Raw genomic sequence first — 18,248 nt, 5'->3', positions numbered from 1 at the left:
TGCATATATCGCCAGTCATTGCACGTTCCACCGCTAACATGTTCAAACAACAACATTTTCTCATCTGAAAAAATAAATCAAACTACAATCTGTAAACATTTGCCCCTACAAGCATTATCACAAACACCTGTGAGGCAAAATCCTTCCACATATAAACCTGAGCATGCACTGGAAAAATCATGCAGCAAGTATCCAATATCCAATCTACAGCAAGTATTCATCCGATACAATATCCAATCTACAGAAAGTATTCATCCGATACAATATCCAATCTACAGCAAGTTTTCATCCGATACAAAAAATCAGGAAAAAAAATTGAACAGACAGAGGATGCAAGAGGAAGGAGGGAGGGGGGCGACGGAAGAGGGAGGAAGAAGGAGTGCTGTCTACCTGCCTATGGACTGGTCGCCGGCGTAGCTCCGGGAGGAGGCGTTGCTGGGCGGGAGGCGCTGTTGGTGGGAGCGGCTGCTCGACGGAGGGAGGCGCTGCCGGGCTCCTGTGCCGGCGGCGGGGCAGCGGACGCTTCGGCCGGCTGGGCGCGCCGCGGCGTCGGGCTGGCAGTCGTGGCGGCAGGCCGCCGGCGGCTGGGAACCCCTAGCTGTCGCGGTCGGGAAGGAGGCCTCTCTGGCGTTCGCTCGGGAGGGAGTGCCGGAACTGCTGCACGTACGAAACTTCCATTTCCGATTTGGGTAGATGCAAGATCCAGTGAGGCAGTTTATTTTGAATCGTCGTACAATGGTCGTACGGGTATCAGCACTCAACGGTTTGATACGTGGTGTCGGACAAGGACTGGTATCCAAAAGGTGCATATTTCAACCCGAATTTTTGCTCTAGTCTAATTTACAACTCTGAACTCGAATACCATCTAAATTACAACCCCCAACTCTTAAAACCGGTCATAATTCAACCCTTCTCTCTCTGTTGACCGGTTTTGACCTAGTTGACCGGATTTTGACCCGTTGACTAGTCAACAGTAAATTTTAAAAAATAAAAAATATAAAAATCACAAATAATTTATTTTTTTCACAGGGTGAACAGTAAATTTTAAAAAGTAAAAAAAATTCAAAAAATAATTTTGATTTTTCCTCCGTCTGAACAGTAAATTTAAAAAACAAAAAAAGTTAAAAAAAGAATATTTTTCCATGGAAGATGTATCAATATGTGAGGTCCGTGCCAATTTTCATCGTGTTCGAACATCTAAGTAGCTCTCAGCCAAAAAAACAAAATCAGCCCAAACAATCACGACAGTTAACTGTTTCACAGACTCCACATTTGTCTTTTTTTTGAGAGCTACTCAAATGTCCAAACAAACTAAAAAATTGTAACTTAAAAAAGATACTATTCACCATGTGAAAAAAATAAGAAATAGATTTTTTTTTAATTTACTGTTCACCTAGTCAGCGGGTCAAAACCGGTCAACTTGATCAAAACCGGTCAAGAGGTAGTGAAGGGTTGAATCCTGACCGGTTTTGAGAGTTGGGGGTTGTAATTTAGACGGTATTGAAGTTCGGGGTTGTAAATTAGATTAGGGCAAAAGTTCAGAGTTGAAATATATACTTCTCTTTATCCAAAATAATAAGGTGTGCATCGAGGCCCTTCATTGGGCGTGTCCACGTCGGACTAGCCAGGGACAAAAAACACTGCCGACGACGTGGGATTGGAACGGTGTTCTGTGCGGCTGAGCTGTGATTGGTTAGGAGAGAATGAAATATCTCCCCAGATACACCCTCCCCTCAGGAAGCACGCAATCCCCTTTCCCCTTCCTCGCACGCGACCTCCTCGTCTCCCTCACTCACGCCTCTTCTCCTCGGCCCCCCGCGCGCTGTCCATCGGCGGACGAGGAAGGCCGGTGCCAGCAACGACCGCAGAGAGCTACGTCGGTCGACAGTGGAGGTGCGGCTGCGGCCGATGGGCATAGCAGAGCGAAGCGGCGCGGCGGCCGAGCGCGATCCGTGGACATCGACCTTAGAGACCAAGCTGGGAGGAAGGAGGAGAAGAGGCTGGAACTGGGGGGACTCGGCGGAGGAGTAGAGGCCGCAGCGGTGGATCGGAGTTTGTATCGCGGGACGGCGGTGAGGAAGGCGAGCCGGAGGTGCCCTCGCTGCTGCCCCCACCACTTCGCGTCTGTACAGGTCGTTGCTGCCGCTGCTCTTCTTCCGTTAGGAAGAAAGGTCGATAAATGCAACAAGGTACTTCACCCTCCCAACTCCCTCTGTCGCCGGTCGTTCCTGTTGTTGATTGCTGCTGCTTGCTATTGATGCTCTGCCGCTGCTGCTGATTTTGTCATCACCACTGTCCTAAATCAGTTTCTATTGTTCACCAACTCGATTTGGTTATGATGACATGCTATTAATTAGTGAAGGGGCCATAACACATGATTATGGGAGATACTATCAATGGATGCTTACCTCTTAGTACATGTTTATCACAATACTTTAGAACTTAAGTCCATGTTCTTTTCTTGGGGTTTGATTCCCCAAGTGGCATCGATGCCTGTGGGGTTTCAGTTGGCCCCCTCCTGACACTCCTTATCCCTAGGGTTTCAATTTCTAATCCATGTACAGTCCTAATGGGATATGGGCGTATGGCTCTATATAGGTGGATGTGATGTACATCTATAGAAGAAAATTTTGCAGTACCGTTAGTTGATTGTTTTGGTTGTGCTACTTATGACATTGATATGTGTGTAAAGTGGGAGCGGTTTGCGAAATCGAAAGGTGAACTTGTTATTCTTGCTGGCTTTCTGGGTGTTTTTATTTCAAGTGTATTTGCTTGGACTTAGCATAACATGAACATACCTGCAGGGATTATCAAGTACAAGAAGAAGTGCGTGCATGGGACGAGCAAGCTAATTCCTGGAAGCGGACTTACTGCTATGGTTGTGTTAATGATGACAGAGTGTTCCCATCGTTGAAGCCAAACTGACAGATGGTGAGCAACTTGTCTTTTCTATCTGTGGCTGGTGAATCTTGTTTTGTAACAAGTGTAGTTATTTGTTGGAGCTTTCCCGTGCCAAGTACATATTGCAGTTATCATGAGCTGTGACACAAATGCTTAACAGCCTGCTTGCTTCTGCTTATGTACACCGATTTAGTCCAATGTTCTTTTTAAGCCTCCAATGCTCTTCGCATTTTGAGTAACTGAATCTAGCGAGTAGCAATCATTTCGAGATTTACACAATATTGCAGTCGTGTGTTGTGACACTGACACATATGCTTAACAACCTGCACACTTTTGCTTCAGTAATTTTTTTTCATTTATCACTGACTGGATCTCTTGGGTCTTCATTGTCAGTATAGTTAGTGCAAACATGTTTGCGTTCTGTTACCCTTTTAACTAAGTATGATTTATTACAGAGCCTGGTGTTGATCCTTTTGCTCAAAGGAGGGAAGAGAAGAAGAGCAGCATCGATAAACAAGAAATTAACAGACGTGGGAATTTGAAGAACGGGCCATCGTCGGATTTTCTCCCAGGTGAGGGGAGGCGTTCAGGGGATTGGCTACGAAGGTGCTGGCCACCAAGCGCCGAGCGGCAGCTAGCCTACAACGAAGATCTGCACAAGGGCGCTACAAGATCTGCATGGACGTCCTAGAATCCACCGGGTGAGATGGATTCTTTTTCTCTTTTATTCTCCACTCGTCCTGCTGCAGACCAAATAGATCAGATTTATTGGAAGATATGTTGTGATGTTGATGATTGATTTCAGTCTGTAGTAACATGAGTCCCACGCTCGGCCTCCTGCAAGGGCGACCTTTCCTACTCCCAAAAGCAGACCTGGTTCAAGATCAGAGGCAACAAGTAAGCTCCTACTATGTGTCTATGTTAATCTGTCATCTCAGTATAATTCATCCCCATCCCACTACATTTAGTTTAGTTCAGTTAAGTGATTAGGCATAATGCACGAATGCAAGCAAGGTTGGGAGGAATGGGTCGATGGTGTCATGCCTCGGCGCACGGGACCAGGTAAGGCAACTTGCACTTTGATTTCCAAAGTGGTGGTTTGGACTTTGGACAGTACTATAACCCGATGGTCATCTTCTCGATCTACATCAGTATTCTGTAGAGGCTGTGAACAAGCTTGAGGGACCTGAAAGTTGAGTGATGGTTTTCCTTTTTTTTCAAGTATTTTATAATTTTTTATTCTCCACTCTAAACAGTTCACTTCAATATCTCTTACACAAAAGCAACTCCCAAGGGCGTTCTGAAGCTTACGAAAGTGGAAGGCCTAAACATCTATCATCTAAAGACTCATTTGCAGATACTACTTTAGGGTTATTTCGCCACTTCACTGAAAATGAAACCAAACATCTCTTCTTCTTTTCTTTGTTGAACAGAAGTACCGACACACAAAGTATATTCCATAGATCAAAGAAGAGTAAATGTGTATATCGCACAATTCAAAGGTTAAAATATTGTTCTGCTAAATACCCCCATCATCTCAGTAGTTTGTGGGTCATTACGATCAGCATTTACGATTTGCATCAAAGTTTTCTATGCATGCAAACAAAACTACTCTGATCAAGTTGGTATGGAGTTGGACACCCAGACTTTTTGCGCATCTAAGTGTCGTGACATTGATTGTTTCATCTAATTCTCCATGTGCCAAGTGATGTAAATACTGAAAGGATTACCATTTTATTATATTAACAAAGACAATCGTTTCCTGTAACTACTACAGTATCTTAGACCGATTCCAACTAGATGGAACTGGCTCAATTGTACAAGAAGTACAAGGACCAGGGTATGATCTATCTGCATATGATCAGTCCTTGATTTTCAGTTATGATATATTATGCTTACAATTTGATGCAACCACAGGTTTTGAGTTCCTTACTTTCCCATGCAATCAGTTTGGTGGGCAGGAACCTGGCATTAATGAGTAAATTGTTCAGATTTCTTGCACTCATTTGAAGGCCGAGTATCTGATTTTTGACAAGATAAATATGTGCTTGATACTCCCTCCTCCTTTTTTCTTGGTGGTTCTCTGCTTCAAGCTGAAAGAAACGATTGCATTTGTGTACAATGTACACTATGACTGCTTCCATGAACAATTACTATAATTTGATTGAGGAAACACGATCCAGCCTGTGTACTCTATTTTTATGCAGTCTGAGCGATATAAAATCTGAAACCAATGTTGGTTATTAAAAAATCAGACTTTAGTTGTACCAACTGACTGGGCGTGTCCGTGCTCCTGTGTTCTTGGGGCTACGATAACCTCCTTATGTGCCCCTCAGCATTAATGAGATAATGTTGGTCCAATGCTTATAATTTAATCAGTGGTTCCTACTGAATTTTTAAAAGGTCTATGCCTAATTTGGTGTTGCTTATTCAATTAGCTTCACATGTTGCAACTAATCATGTTTGATGTGCTGCCATGCTCTCAGTATTATCTTGTTCAGTGCTATAAATTTTTTTTTGAGCTTTTGTTCAGTGCTATAATTGGGGCCATGCTCTTAGTATTGTGTTGTTTTTACGCACTCAACACCTACTGCAGGTGATAGACTCGTAAAAAAATCTAAGGTTAATATTTATGCTCAAGGAGAAAAGGAGAAATCTACACATCTTGGTGATGCTGAGATGTGTAGGCTTTCTAATATTGCTTATTCCTGATTGATATGTCATCAAATCAAGTAAAAACGAGTATGCTTTGATCCATGCCACATCCGTTGAATGTAACCTCTTGGTACTTCCTACTTTTCAGTAGATTTTTGAGGGGGGAGATACATGGTCTCAATACTGCATTCGGTCTAGAAGAAGCTGATCTGTATGAGATGCGGCAGTGCCAGGGGACAGTTGCTTCTGCTATTTTTGGTAACTGCATCTTCTTTTCTATGCCAATTATATTTACATGGTGTCATGTTTCCATGTCGGTGCTAATTGCACGTTGTGTGTGAGCTTTCTTATTTGTTTTTCTCAGGGAATTATGATATAATGCAACAATCAGAAAAGATTAGTACATTTTCAAAAGATGTTGTTTGCTTCATGTTTCTGGATGAAGAAACTGAAGCTGCAATAAAGAAGATCATTGATAATACGAAAAGAATCGGGCTGTGGCGGGTGGTTGTTGTGCACAACCTTCCTTATCCTGACCCCACAGCTTTCGTCAAAATTAGCCTAAAATCACTGTGCAGTTCATTGTGAAGAAAATAAATAAAAATACTACTGAATTGACAGAGTTTTGAGGCCGGTTCGCCGTTGCTGCACTGTACATTTAGTTATTTGATTTTCCTAACTGAATCTTTTAGGTGCCAGTTACTTCTTGTTGGGGAATGTAGCAGAATTTTAAAATTTTCTACGCATCACCAAGATCAATCAATGGAGTCATCTATCAACGAGGGAAAGAGGAGTGCATCTACATACCCTTGTAGATCACGAGCGGAAGCGTTCAAGAGAACGGGGTTGATGGAGTCGTACTCGACATGATTCAAATCATCGATGACCAAGTGCCGAACGGACAGCACCTCCGTGTTCAACACACGTACGGTTGGGAAGACGTCTCCTCCAACTTGATCCAGCAAGGGGGAAGGAGATGTTGATGAAGATCCAGCAGCACGACGGCGTGGTGGTGGAAGCAACGGTGATCTCGGCAGGACTTCGCCAAGCGCAAGGGAGATGGAGGAGTGTCACGGGAGGGAGAGGGAGAGGCCAGGGGCTTGGGTGCGTAGCCCTTCCTCCCCCCACTATATATAGGGTGCCTAGGGGGGGCGCCGGCCCTAGGAGATCCAATCTCCTAGGGGGGCGGCCAAGGGGGTGCCTTGCCCCCCAAGGCAAGGGTGGCGCCCCCACCCCTAGGGTTTCTAACCCTAGGCGCAGGGGAGGCCCAAGGGGGGGCGCACCAGCCCATTAGGGGCTGGTTCCCCTCCCACTTCAGCCCATGGGGCCCTCCGGGATAGGTGGCCCCACCCGGTGGACCCGCGGGACCCTTCTGGTGGTGCCGGTACAATACCGGTGACCCCCGAAACCTTTCCGATGGCCGAAACTGGACTTTCTATATATGAATCTTTATCTCCGGACCATTCCGGAACTCCTCTTGACGTTCGGGATCTCATCCGGGACTCCGAACAACTTTCGTGTTACCGTGTGCTAATATCTCTACAACCCTAGCGCCACCGAACCTTAAGTGTGTAGACCCTACGGGTTCGGGAGACATGCAGACATGACCGAGAAGCCTCTCCGGTCAATAACCAATAGCTGGATCTGGATACCCATGTTGGCTCCCACATGCTCCACGATGATCTCATCGGATGAACCATGATGTCGAGGATTCAATCAATCCGTATACAATTCCCTTTGTCAATCGGTACGTTATTTGCCTGAGACTCGATCGTCGGTATCCCAATACCTTGTTCAGTCTCGTTACTGGCAAGTCACTTTACTCGTACCGTAATGCATGATCCCGTGATCAACCACTTGATCACATTGAGCTCATTATGATGATGCATTACCGAGTGGGCCTAGAGATACCTCTCCGTCATACGGAGTGACAAATCCCAGTCTCGATTCGTGCCAACCCAACAGACACTTTCGGAGATATCTGTAATGTACCTTTATAGTCACCCAGTTACGTTGTGACGTTTGGCACACCCATGGCACTCCTACGGTATCCGGGAGTTGCACAATCTCATGGTCTAAGGAAATGATACTTGACATTCAGAAAAGCTACAGCAAACGAACTACACGATCTTTGAGCTAAGCTTAGAATTGGGTCTTGTCCATCACATCATTCTCCTAATGATGTGATCCCGTTATCAATGACATCCAATGTCCATAGTCAGGAAACCATGACTATCTTTTGATCAACGAGCTAGTCAACTAGAGGCTCACTAGGGACGTGTTGTGGTCTATGTATTCACACATGTATTACGATTTTCGGATAACACAATTATAGCATGAACAATAGACAATTATTATGAACAAAGAAATATAATAATAACCATTTTATTATTGCCTCTGGGGCATATTTCCAACAGTCTCCCACTTGCACTAGAGTCAATATTCTAGTTACATTGTGATGAATCGAACACCCATGCAGTTCTGGTGTTGATCATGTTTTGCTCTAGGGAGAGGTTTAGTCAACGGATCTGCTACATTCAGGTCCGTATGTACTTTACAAACCTCTATGTCTTCATTTTGAACACTTTCACGAATGGAGTTGAAGCGACGCTTGATATGCTTGGTCTTCCTGTGAAACATGGGCTCCTTGGCAAGGGCAATAGCTCCAGTGTTGTCACAGAAGAGAGTCATCGGCCCCGACGCATTGTGTATGACTCCTAGGTTGGTGATGAACTCCTTCACCCAGATTGCTTCTTGTGCTGCATCCGAGGCTGCCATGTATTCTGCTTCACATGTAGATCCCGCCACGACGCTTTGCTTGCAACTGCACCAGCTTACTGCCCCACCATTCAAAATATACACGTATCCGGTTTGTGACTTAGAGTCATCCAGATCTGTGTCGAAGCTAGCGTCGACGTAACCCTTTACGACGAGCTCTTCGCCACCTCCATAAACGAGAAACATATCCTTGGTCCTTTTCAGGTACTTCAGGATATTCTTGACCGCTGTCCAGTGTTCCATGCCGGGATTACTTTGGTACCTTCCTACCAAACTTACGGCAAGGTTTACATCAGGTCTGGTACACAGCATAGCATACATGATAGACCATATGGCCGAGGCATAAGGGACGACACTCATCTTTTCTCTATCTTCTGCCGTGGTTGGGCATTGAGCCATGCTCAATCTCGTACCTTGCAATACAGGCAAGAACCCCTTTTTTGACTGATCCATTTTGAACTTCTTCAATATCTTGTCAAGGTACGTACTCTGTGAAAGACCAATGAGGCGTCTTGATCTATCTCTATAGATCTTGATGCCTAATATATAAGCAGCTTCTCCAAGGTCCTTCATTGAAAAACACTTGTTCAAGTAGGCCTTTATGCTTTCCAAGAATTCTATATCATTTCCCATCAACAGTATGTCATCCACATACAATATGAGAAATGCTATAGAGCTCCCACTCACTTTCTTGTAAATGCAGGCTTCTCCATAAGTCTGCATAAACCCAAACGCTTTGATCATCTCATCAAAGTGAATGTTCCAACTCCGAGATGCTTGCACCAGCCCATAAATCGAGCGTTGGAGCTTGCACACCTTGTCAGCATTCTTAGGATCGACAAAACCTTCCGGCTGCATCATATACAATTCTTCCTTAAGGAAACCATTAAGGAATGCCGTTTTGACGTCCATTTGCCACATCTCATAATCATAGAATGCGGCAATTGCTAACATGATTCGGACGGACTTCAGCTTCGCTACGGGTGAGAAAGTCTCATCATAGTCAACCCCTTGAACTTGTCGATAACCCTTAGCGACAAGCCGAGCTTTATAGATGGTCACATTACCATCCGCGTCTGTCTTCTTCTTAAAGATCCATTTATTTTCTATGGCTCGCTGATCAACGGGCAAGTCAGTCAAAGTCCATACTTCGTTTTCATACATGGATCCTATCTCGGATTTCATGGCTTCCAGCCATTTGTCGGAATCCGGGCCCGCCATCGCTTCTTCATAGTTCGAAGGTTCACCGTTGTCTAACAACATGATTTCCAAGATAGGGTTGCCATACCACTCTGGTGCGGAACGTGTCTTTGTGGACCTACGAAGTTCAGTAGCAACTTGATCTGAAGTTTCATGATCATCATCAATTTCCTCTCTAGTCGGTGCAGGCACCTCAGGAACATTTTCTTGAGCTACGCCATTTACCGGTTCAAGAGGTAATACTTCATCAGGTTCTACTGTCCTCCCACTTATTTCTTTCGAGAGAAACTCTTTCTCTAGAAAGGACCCATTCTTGGCAACAAAGATCTTGCCTTCGGATCTGAGGTAGAAGGTATACCCAACAGTTTCTTTAGGGTATCCTATGAAGACGCATTTTTCCAATTTGGGTTCGAGCTTTTCAGGTTGAAGTTTCTTGACATAAGCATCGCATCCCCAAACTTTTAGAAACGACAACTTAGGTTTCTTCCCAAACCATAATTCATACGGTGTCGTCTCAACGGATTTCGACGGAGCCCTATTTAAAGTGAATGCGGCAGTCTCTAAAGCATAGCCCCAAAATGATAGCGGTAAATCGGTAAGAGACATCATAGATCGCACCATATCTAATAGAGTGCGATTACGACGTTCGAACACACCATTACGCTGAGGTGTTCCAGGCGGCGTTAGTTGTGAAACTATTCCACATTTCCTTAAGTGTGTGCCAAATTCGTGACTCAAGTATTCTCCGCCACGATCTGATCGCAAGAACTTGATTTTCTTGTCACGTTGATTCTCAACCTCACTCTGAAATTCCTTGAACTTTTCAAAGGTCTCAGACTTGTGTTTCATTAAGTAGACATACCCATATCTACTCAAGTCATCAGTGAGGGTGAGAACATAACGATAGCCACCGCGAGCCTCAACACTCATTGGACCGCACACATCAGTATGTATGATTTCCAATAAGTTGGTTGCTCGCTCCATTGTTCCTGAGAACGGAGTCTTGGTCATTTTACCCATGAGGCATGGTTCGCACGTGTCAAATGATTCGTAATCAAGAGATTCTAAAAGTCCATCTGCATGGAGCTTCTTCATGCGTTTGACACCTATGTGACCAAGGCGGCAGTGCCACAAGTATGTGGGACTATCATTATCAACCTTACATCTTTTGGTGTTCACACTATGAATATGTGTAGCATTACGCTCGAGATTCATTAAGAATAAACCATTCACCATCGGAGCATGACCATAAAACATATCTCTCATATAAATAGAACAACCATTATTCTCGGATTTAAATGAGTAGCCATCTCGTATTAAATGAGATCCTGATACAATGTTCATGCTCAAAGCTGGCACTAAATAACAATTATTGAGGTTTAAAACTAATCCCGTAGGTAAATGTAGAGGTAGCGTGCCGACGGCGATCACATCGACCTTGGAACCATTCCCGACGCGCATCGTCACCTCGTCCTTCGCCAGTCTCTGCTTATTCCGCAGCTCCTGCTTTGAGTTACAAATGTGAGCAACCGCACCGGTATCAAATACCCAGGAGCTACTACGAGTACTGGTAAGGTACACATCAATTACATGTATATCACATATACCTTTCGTGATGCCGGCCCTTGTCCGCTAAGTATTTTGGGCAGTTCCGCTTCCAGTGACCACTTCCCTTGCAATAAAAGCACTCAGTCCCGAGCTTGGGTCCATTCTTTGGCTTCTTCCCGGCAGCTTGCTTACCGGGCGCAGCAACTCGCTTGCCGTCCTTCTTGAAGTTCTTCTTACCCTTGCCTTTCTTGAACTTAGTGGTTTTATTCACCATCAACACTTGATGTTCCTTTTTGACTTCTACCTCTGCTGATTTCAGCATTGCAAATACTTCAGGAATGGTCTTTTCCATCCCCTGCATATTGAAGTTCATCACAAAGCTCTTGTAGCTCGGTGGAAGCGACTGAAGGATTCTGTCAATGACCGCGTCATCCGGGAGATTAATTCCCAGCTGAGTCAAGCGGTTATGCAACCCAGACATTTTGAGTATGTGCTCACTGACAGAACTATTTTCCTCCATCTTACAGCTGAAGAACTTGTCGGAGACTTCATATCTCTCGACCCGGGTATGAGCTTGAAAAACCATTTTCAGCTCTTCGAACATCTCATATGCTCCGTGTCTCTCAAAACGCTTTTGGAGCCCCGGTTCTAAGCTGTAAAGCATGCCGCACTGAACGAGGGAGTAATCATCAGCACGTGTCTGCCAAGCATTCATAACGTCTTGGTTCTGTGGGACGGGTGCGTCACCTAGCGGTGCTTCTAGGACATAATCTTTCTTGGCAGCTATGAGGATGATCCTCAGGTTCTGGACCCAGTCCGTATAGTTGCTGTCATCGTCTTTCAGCTTGGTTTTCTCTAGGAACGCGTTGAAGTTGAGGACAACGTTGGCCATTTGATCTACAAGACATATTGTAAAGATTTTAGACTAAGTTCATGATAATTAAGTTCATCTAATCAAATTATTCAATGAACTCCCTCTCAGATAGACATCCCTCTAGTCATCTAAGTATAACATGATCCGAGTTAACTAGGCCGTGTTCGATCATCACGTGAGACGGACTAGTCAACATCGGTGAACATCTTCATGTTGATCGTATCTTCTATACGACTCATGCTCGACCTTTCGGTTTTCTGTGTTCCGAGGCCATGTCTGTACATGCTAGGCTCGTCAAGTCAACCTAAGTGTATTGCGTGTGTAAATCTGTCTTACACCCGTTGTATTCGAACGTTAGAATCTATCACACCCGATCATCACGTGGTGCTTCAAAACAACGAACCTTCACAACGGTGCACAGTTAGGGGGAACACTTTCTTGAAATTTTTTCGAGGGATCATCTTATTTAAGCTACCGTCGTTCTAAGCAAATAAGATGTAAAACATGATAAACATCACATGCAATCAAATAGTGACATGATATGGCCAATATCATTTGCTCCTTTGATCTCCATCTTCGGGGCTTCATGATCATCGTTGTCACCGGCATGACACCATGATCTCCATCATCATGATCTCCATCATCGTGTCTTCTTGAAGTTGTCTCGTCATCTATTACTTCTACTACTATGGCTAACGCTTTAGCAATAAAGTAAAGTAATTACATGACGTTTATGTTGACACGCAGGTCATAAATAAATAAAGACAACTCCTATGGCTCCTGCCGGTTGTCATACTCATCGACATGCAAGTCGTGATTCCTATTACAAGAACATGATCATCTCATACATCACATATATCATTCATCACATCCTTTGGCCATATCACATCACAAAACACTTGCTGCAAAAACAAGTTAGACGTCCTCTAATTGTTGTTGCAAGTTTTTACGTGGCTGCTATAGGTTTCTAGCAAGAACGTTTCTTACCTACGCCAAAACCACAACGTGAATTGCCAATTTCTATTTACCCTTCATAAGGACCCTGTTCATCGAATCCGATCCGACTAAAGTGGGAGAGACAGACACCCGCCAGCCACCTTATGCAACTAGTGCATGTCAGTCGGTGGAACCGGTCTCACATAAGCGTACATGTAAGGTTGGTCTGGGCCGCTTCATCCCACGATGCCGCCGAATCAAGATAAGACTAGTAACGGCAAGATAATTGACAATATCGACGCCCACAACTACTTTGTGTTCTACTCGTGCATAGTAACTACGCATAGACCTAGCTCATGATGCCACTGTTGGGGAACGTAGCAGAATTTTAAAATTTTCTACGCATCACCAAGATCAATCTATGGAGTCATCTATCAACGAGGGAAAGAGGAGTGCATCTACATACCCTTGTAGATCACGAGCGGAAGCGTTCAAGAGAACGGGGTTGATGGAGTCGTACTCGACGTGATTCAAATCACCGATGACAAGTGCCGAACGGACAGCACCTCCGCGTTCAACACACGTACGGTTGGGAAGACGTCTCCTCCAACTTGATCCAGCAAGGGGGAAGGAGAGGTTGATGAAGATCCAGCAGCACGACGGCGTGGTGGTGGAAGCAACGGTGATCTCGGCAGGGCTTCGCCAAGCGCAAGGGAGATGGAGGAGTGTCACGGGAGGGAGAGGGAGAGGCCAGGGGCTTGGGTGCGTAGCCCTTCCTCCCCCCACTATATATAGGGTGCCTAGGGGGGGGCGCCGGCCCTAGGAGATCCAATCTCCTAGGGGGGGCGGCGGCCAAGAGGGTGCCTTGCCCCCAAGGCAAGGGTGGCGCCCCCACCCCTAGGGTTTCTAACCCTAGGCGCAGGGGGAGGCCCAAGGGGGGCGCACCAGCCCACTAGGGGCTGGTTCCTCTCCCACTTCAGCCCATGGGGCCCTCTGGGATAGGTGGCCCCACCCGGTGGACCCCCGGGACCCTTCCGGTGGTCCCGGTACAATACCGGTGACCCCCGAAACCTTCCCGATGGCCGAAACTGGACTTCATATATATGAATCTTTACCTCCGGACCATTCCGGAACTCCTCGTGACGTCCGGGATCTCATCCGGGACTCCGAACAACTTTCGGGTTATCGTGTGCTAATATCTCTACAACCCTAGCGTCACCGAACCTTAAGTGTGTAGACCCTACGGGTTCGGGAGACATGCAGACATGACCGAGAAGCCTCTCCGGCCAATAACCAACAGCGGGATCTGGATACCCGTGTTGGCTCCCACATGCTCCACGATGATCTCATTGGATGAACCACGATGTCGAGGATTCAATCAATCCGTATACAATTCCCTTTGTTAATCGGTACGTTACTTTCCCGAGAGATCGTCGGTATCCCAATACCTTGTTCAGTCTCGTTACCGGCAAGTCACTTTACTCGTACCGTAATGCATGATCCCGTGATCAACCACTTGATCACATTGAGCTCATTATGATGATGCATTACCGAGTGGGCCCAGAGATACCTCTCTGTCATACGGAGTGACAAATCCTAGTCTCGATTCGTGCCAACCCAACAGACACTTTCGGAGATACCTGTAATGTACCTTTATAGTCACCTAGTTACGTTGTGACGTTTGGCACACCCATGGCACTCCTACGGTATCCGGGAGTTGCACAATCTCATGGTCTAAGGAAGTGATACTTGACATTCAGAAAAGCTACAGCAAATGAACTACACGATCTTTGAGCTAAGCTTAGGATTGGGTCTTGTCCATCACATCATTCTCCTAATGATGTGATCCCGTTATCAATGACATCCAATGTCCATAGTCAGGAAACCATGACTATCTTTTGATCAACGAGCTAGTCAACTAGAGGCTCACTAGGGACGTGTTGTGGTCTATGTATTCACACATGTATTACGATTTCCGCATAACACAATTATAGCATGAACAATAGACAATTATCATGAACAAAGAAATATAATAATAACCATTTTATTATTGCCTCTAGGGCATATTTCCAACACTTCTGGCATGGAGATTGTGCACAAGCGATGTAAACTAAAAGTTACTTCCTCCGTCCCAAAATATAAGAACGTTTTTGACACTATTGATAGTGTCAAAAACGTTCTTATATTCTGGGACAGAGGGAGTAGTTGTAACGATAATTCTACACAATCTTCTAAAAGCAACATGTGCTCTTATCTAGATAACTGATCCAACATGTTTTCATTCTTTTCTGCATTGGGTCAGTATGTGAAAAGTTTCTCGACTCCACAATCAATTTTCTGTTCTGTTGAAAGGCAAGAGTATGCCATGCTTAATGCGAATCAGCATGAGCGAATTGTTTTCCTAATCGTGTATTTTCCTTGTGATAATTTTTTAACTGAATACCTTGTGATATTTTCCTCAAACAGGTTCCAAAACTATTACTTCATCGACTCTTTCCTGATGTGCGGTATTCACTCTGGATCGATGGGAAACTTAAACTTGTGAAGGATCCTTATCAGTTGTTAGAGAGGTAAACATCACGTTCTCTCACTGACCTCCGTCTGCTACTTATAAACTACTTTGCACACAACTCAATGAAAGCATGCCGTCAAAAAGTAAGTTTGCTTGTTGCCAGTGCCACTTATGCTCTATCTGTTGTATTAAGAGATCCAAGCTGCACCATATTCTTACTTTAATATTAAGTCTACTCTTATCTAGATTTTGACTTCTTATTATTTTGATTTTGTATACACTGTCATGCCGCAGATTCTTGTGGAGGAAAAATGTGCGCTTCGCTATTTCCAGGCATTATAGACTCTTTGATGTCCTTGAGGAAGCTGAGGCCAACAAGGCTGGTGGGAAGTATGATAATGCTTCAATCGATAACCAAATAGAGTTCTACAAGAGAGAGGGTTTAACCCATTATTCATCAGCTAAGTTCCTTATTACAAGCGGTAATGGTTCTTCTCGCTGAATTCTGATATAGAAATATTTCTCCTGAGAACATAAGCGATACATTTTTCTTGAACAGATGTCCCCGAGGGCTGTGTAATTATAGGAGAGCACATACCCATCACCAATCTATTCACATGCCTTTGGTTCAATGAAGTTGATCGTTCCACCTCAAGAGATCAGCTAAGCTTTAGCGCAGCGAGGGATAAAATAAGATCAAGAGTTCTTTTTGACAACTAAATAAGATCAGGAGTTAATTGGACTGTAGACATGTTCCTGGATTGTGGAAGGTGTGATTTTGTTGTTCAGGTACTTTCGAGTTAATGCTTTGTGCGGCACGTCATTCCATTTGCAACCTATAAGTACTACTGCATCTTGGTACCGAGTGCAAACTTGTGAAATTACACAAAAAATCCCGCATAACGATGGATCTTCGCATCGTCATAGGGACTATCTGAAAACAACATCAGTGGACAGATGATTTTTTGGAAAGAACAATGCCAGGATCTTTGACAGAATAGAATTTTATTGGAGTTTGAGGCTATATTATTGATGAGGTATCCTGGAGAGCTGCAAGCTGCCTTTCTTGTTTTGAATCATGTTCCTGTTGTTTTCTCCTTGGTGAGAGTGTATTATGTGGGTAGTGTAATCATCATGATCTCTGAGGCTATGTATAGAGTTGCATCATTGTTTTCTTGAAAATTGACCCTCTAAATTCATGTTCTCTTATAACGTATCCTGTAAAATCTTCTCTGTATTTTAATGAAGTTTGACGTCACGCCATTGGAGATAACAGCAAGTGGAACATTACAAGCCTTATTAATTGCTACTGATGCTACTGATTGTAGTTAAGCTCGTCCATTTTGTTGGAGGCCAACTATGTGCCAAACACACCCAAAAAAAACAGAAATCGAAATGGTCGGCACCTACATGGCCGGCTCCGGAGAGCTTCCACTCAAGCGGCGCACCAAAGGTGCGCCCCAACCACTAGTGCGGTATGCAAAGTGGTGTATACCATCTATGTGGTCCTTTTTTCTATTAAAAAGCCGTGGTGGCTAGCTTTATACTATTACTCTCGAATACATAAGAGTATCTCCATTCGTTTGTCTCCCCAGGAGCCATTTTTTCAGCCAGTTTAGGTCATGCAAACGAAAAAATTGGCGGGGGGGGGGGGGGTCATATGCCCTCCCCCAACACTAGAAGACAAGAGAGATGAGAGGAAAAAGAGATGAAGTGGGCGAGAGGGAGTGAGAGGCTGACAGTGGGCTTGTTGCATGCAAATAATAGCGCCGGTGGACCCCTCCCTGGTTTTGGGTTGGGATCGGCGGATGTTATTTTGGCCAAATCCGGCGCAAAACAAGATAGTGGGGGCGTGATTGGGGTAATTTTCCACTGTCGGCGCTAAAAAAAGCCTATGAGAGGGGCATCCTGGCGGCTGGGTGGAGATGCTCTAACACTTACATCGTCAGCTCAAAATTTGAAAATAAAACTAGGGAAGAGTCCGGCCACAGCGTCAGAGGATAGCGTCTATGTGTTTTGCCGTGAGCTGCTAAGTTAAAAAAAACTAGGGGCATGATTGGGGTAATTTTCCACTGTCGGCGTTAAAAAAAGCCTATGGGAGGGGCATCCTGAGGGGCTGGGTGGAGATGCTCTAACACTTCCATCGTCAGCTCAAAATTTGAAAATAAAACTAGGGAAGAGCCCGACCACAGCGTCAGAGGATAGCGTCTATGTGTTTTGTCGTGAGCTGCTAACGTATTTTGGGCATGCAATGCTTACACGGAGTTAAACGACCCTCTTCGACCACAGAGATGGCTGTTTGAGAAACAACTCGAGGTACAAATTCGAATCCTCGGAACATCTAGCCAATTGCTCTGTGAAGTACAAACCAACCCGCTCCTTTGTGCATTGAACTTCTGAAATTTGTAGAACACCTCAACAACCTTTGTGCATTATATGTTTTCATGTTAGGATGAAAAATGGTATAATGCTATTGTCCCTCTTCTTTTTATTTTTAATTGTTTCCTGGAATCATCAATGTGGTGATGACGAGTGTTTTTTACACTAATTCTACAATTTTTTAAATTGAATAATTCTTGATTTCTGAGAAAATCACCTTGATCTTATTACTAATGACTAATACATACAAAAGATTGCGAATATCATTGTTTAATTTCTTTCCGCGGGAAATAGACAATATAAGGGCAGGAAATGAATCTCGAATAGACGTCCTTCGGCTCCAAACTCGTATCGATGATGCTTGGTGCGGCGTCGCTGAAGACTAAAAGTTTTGCTTCCCGTTGTTCTCCATGGATATTGTTAAAGTTCATGATTTTTTAGAAATGAATTATGAATATTTAAAAA

General features: G+C 44.4%; 1 protein-coding gene across 1 annotated transcript; it reads left to right on the top strand.

Moving 5' to 3' along the window:
* Positions 1-1,718: 1,718 nt before the first annotated feature.
* Positions 1,719-16,480, top strand: LOC125523084 (probable hexosyltransferase MUCI70). Its single transcript, XM_048688134.1, has 7 exons — positions 1,719-2,189; positions 2,805-2,931; positions 3,357-3,602; positions 3,707-5,814; positions 15,359-15,462; positions 15,699-15,886; positions 15,964-16,480. The coding sequence occupies exons 4-7, from the start codon at positions 5,770-5,772 to the stop codon at positions 16,122-16,124; spliced, it is 498 nt and encodes a 165-aa protein (XP_048544091.1). The 5' UTR covers positions 1,719-2,189; positions 2,805-2,931; positions 3,357-3,602; positions 3,707-5,769; the 3' UTR covers positions 16,125-16,480.
* The last annotated feature ends 1,768 nt before the right edge of the window (positions 16,481-18,248 follow it).

Source organism: Triticum urartu, chromosome 1 (assembly GCF_003073215.2).
Source record: "Triticum urartu cultivar G1812 chromosome 1, Tu2.1, whole genome shotgun sequence".
Classification (NCBI taxonomy): Eukaryota; Viridiplantae; Streptophyta; class Magnoliopsida; order Poales; family Poaceae; genus Triticum; species Triticum urartu.
This window is presented reverse-complemented; position numbering and strand designations above follow the sequence as displayed.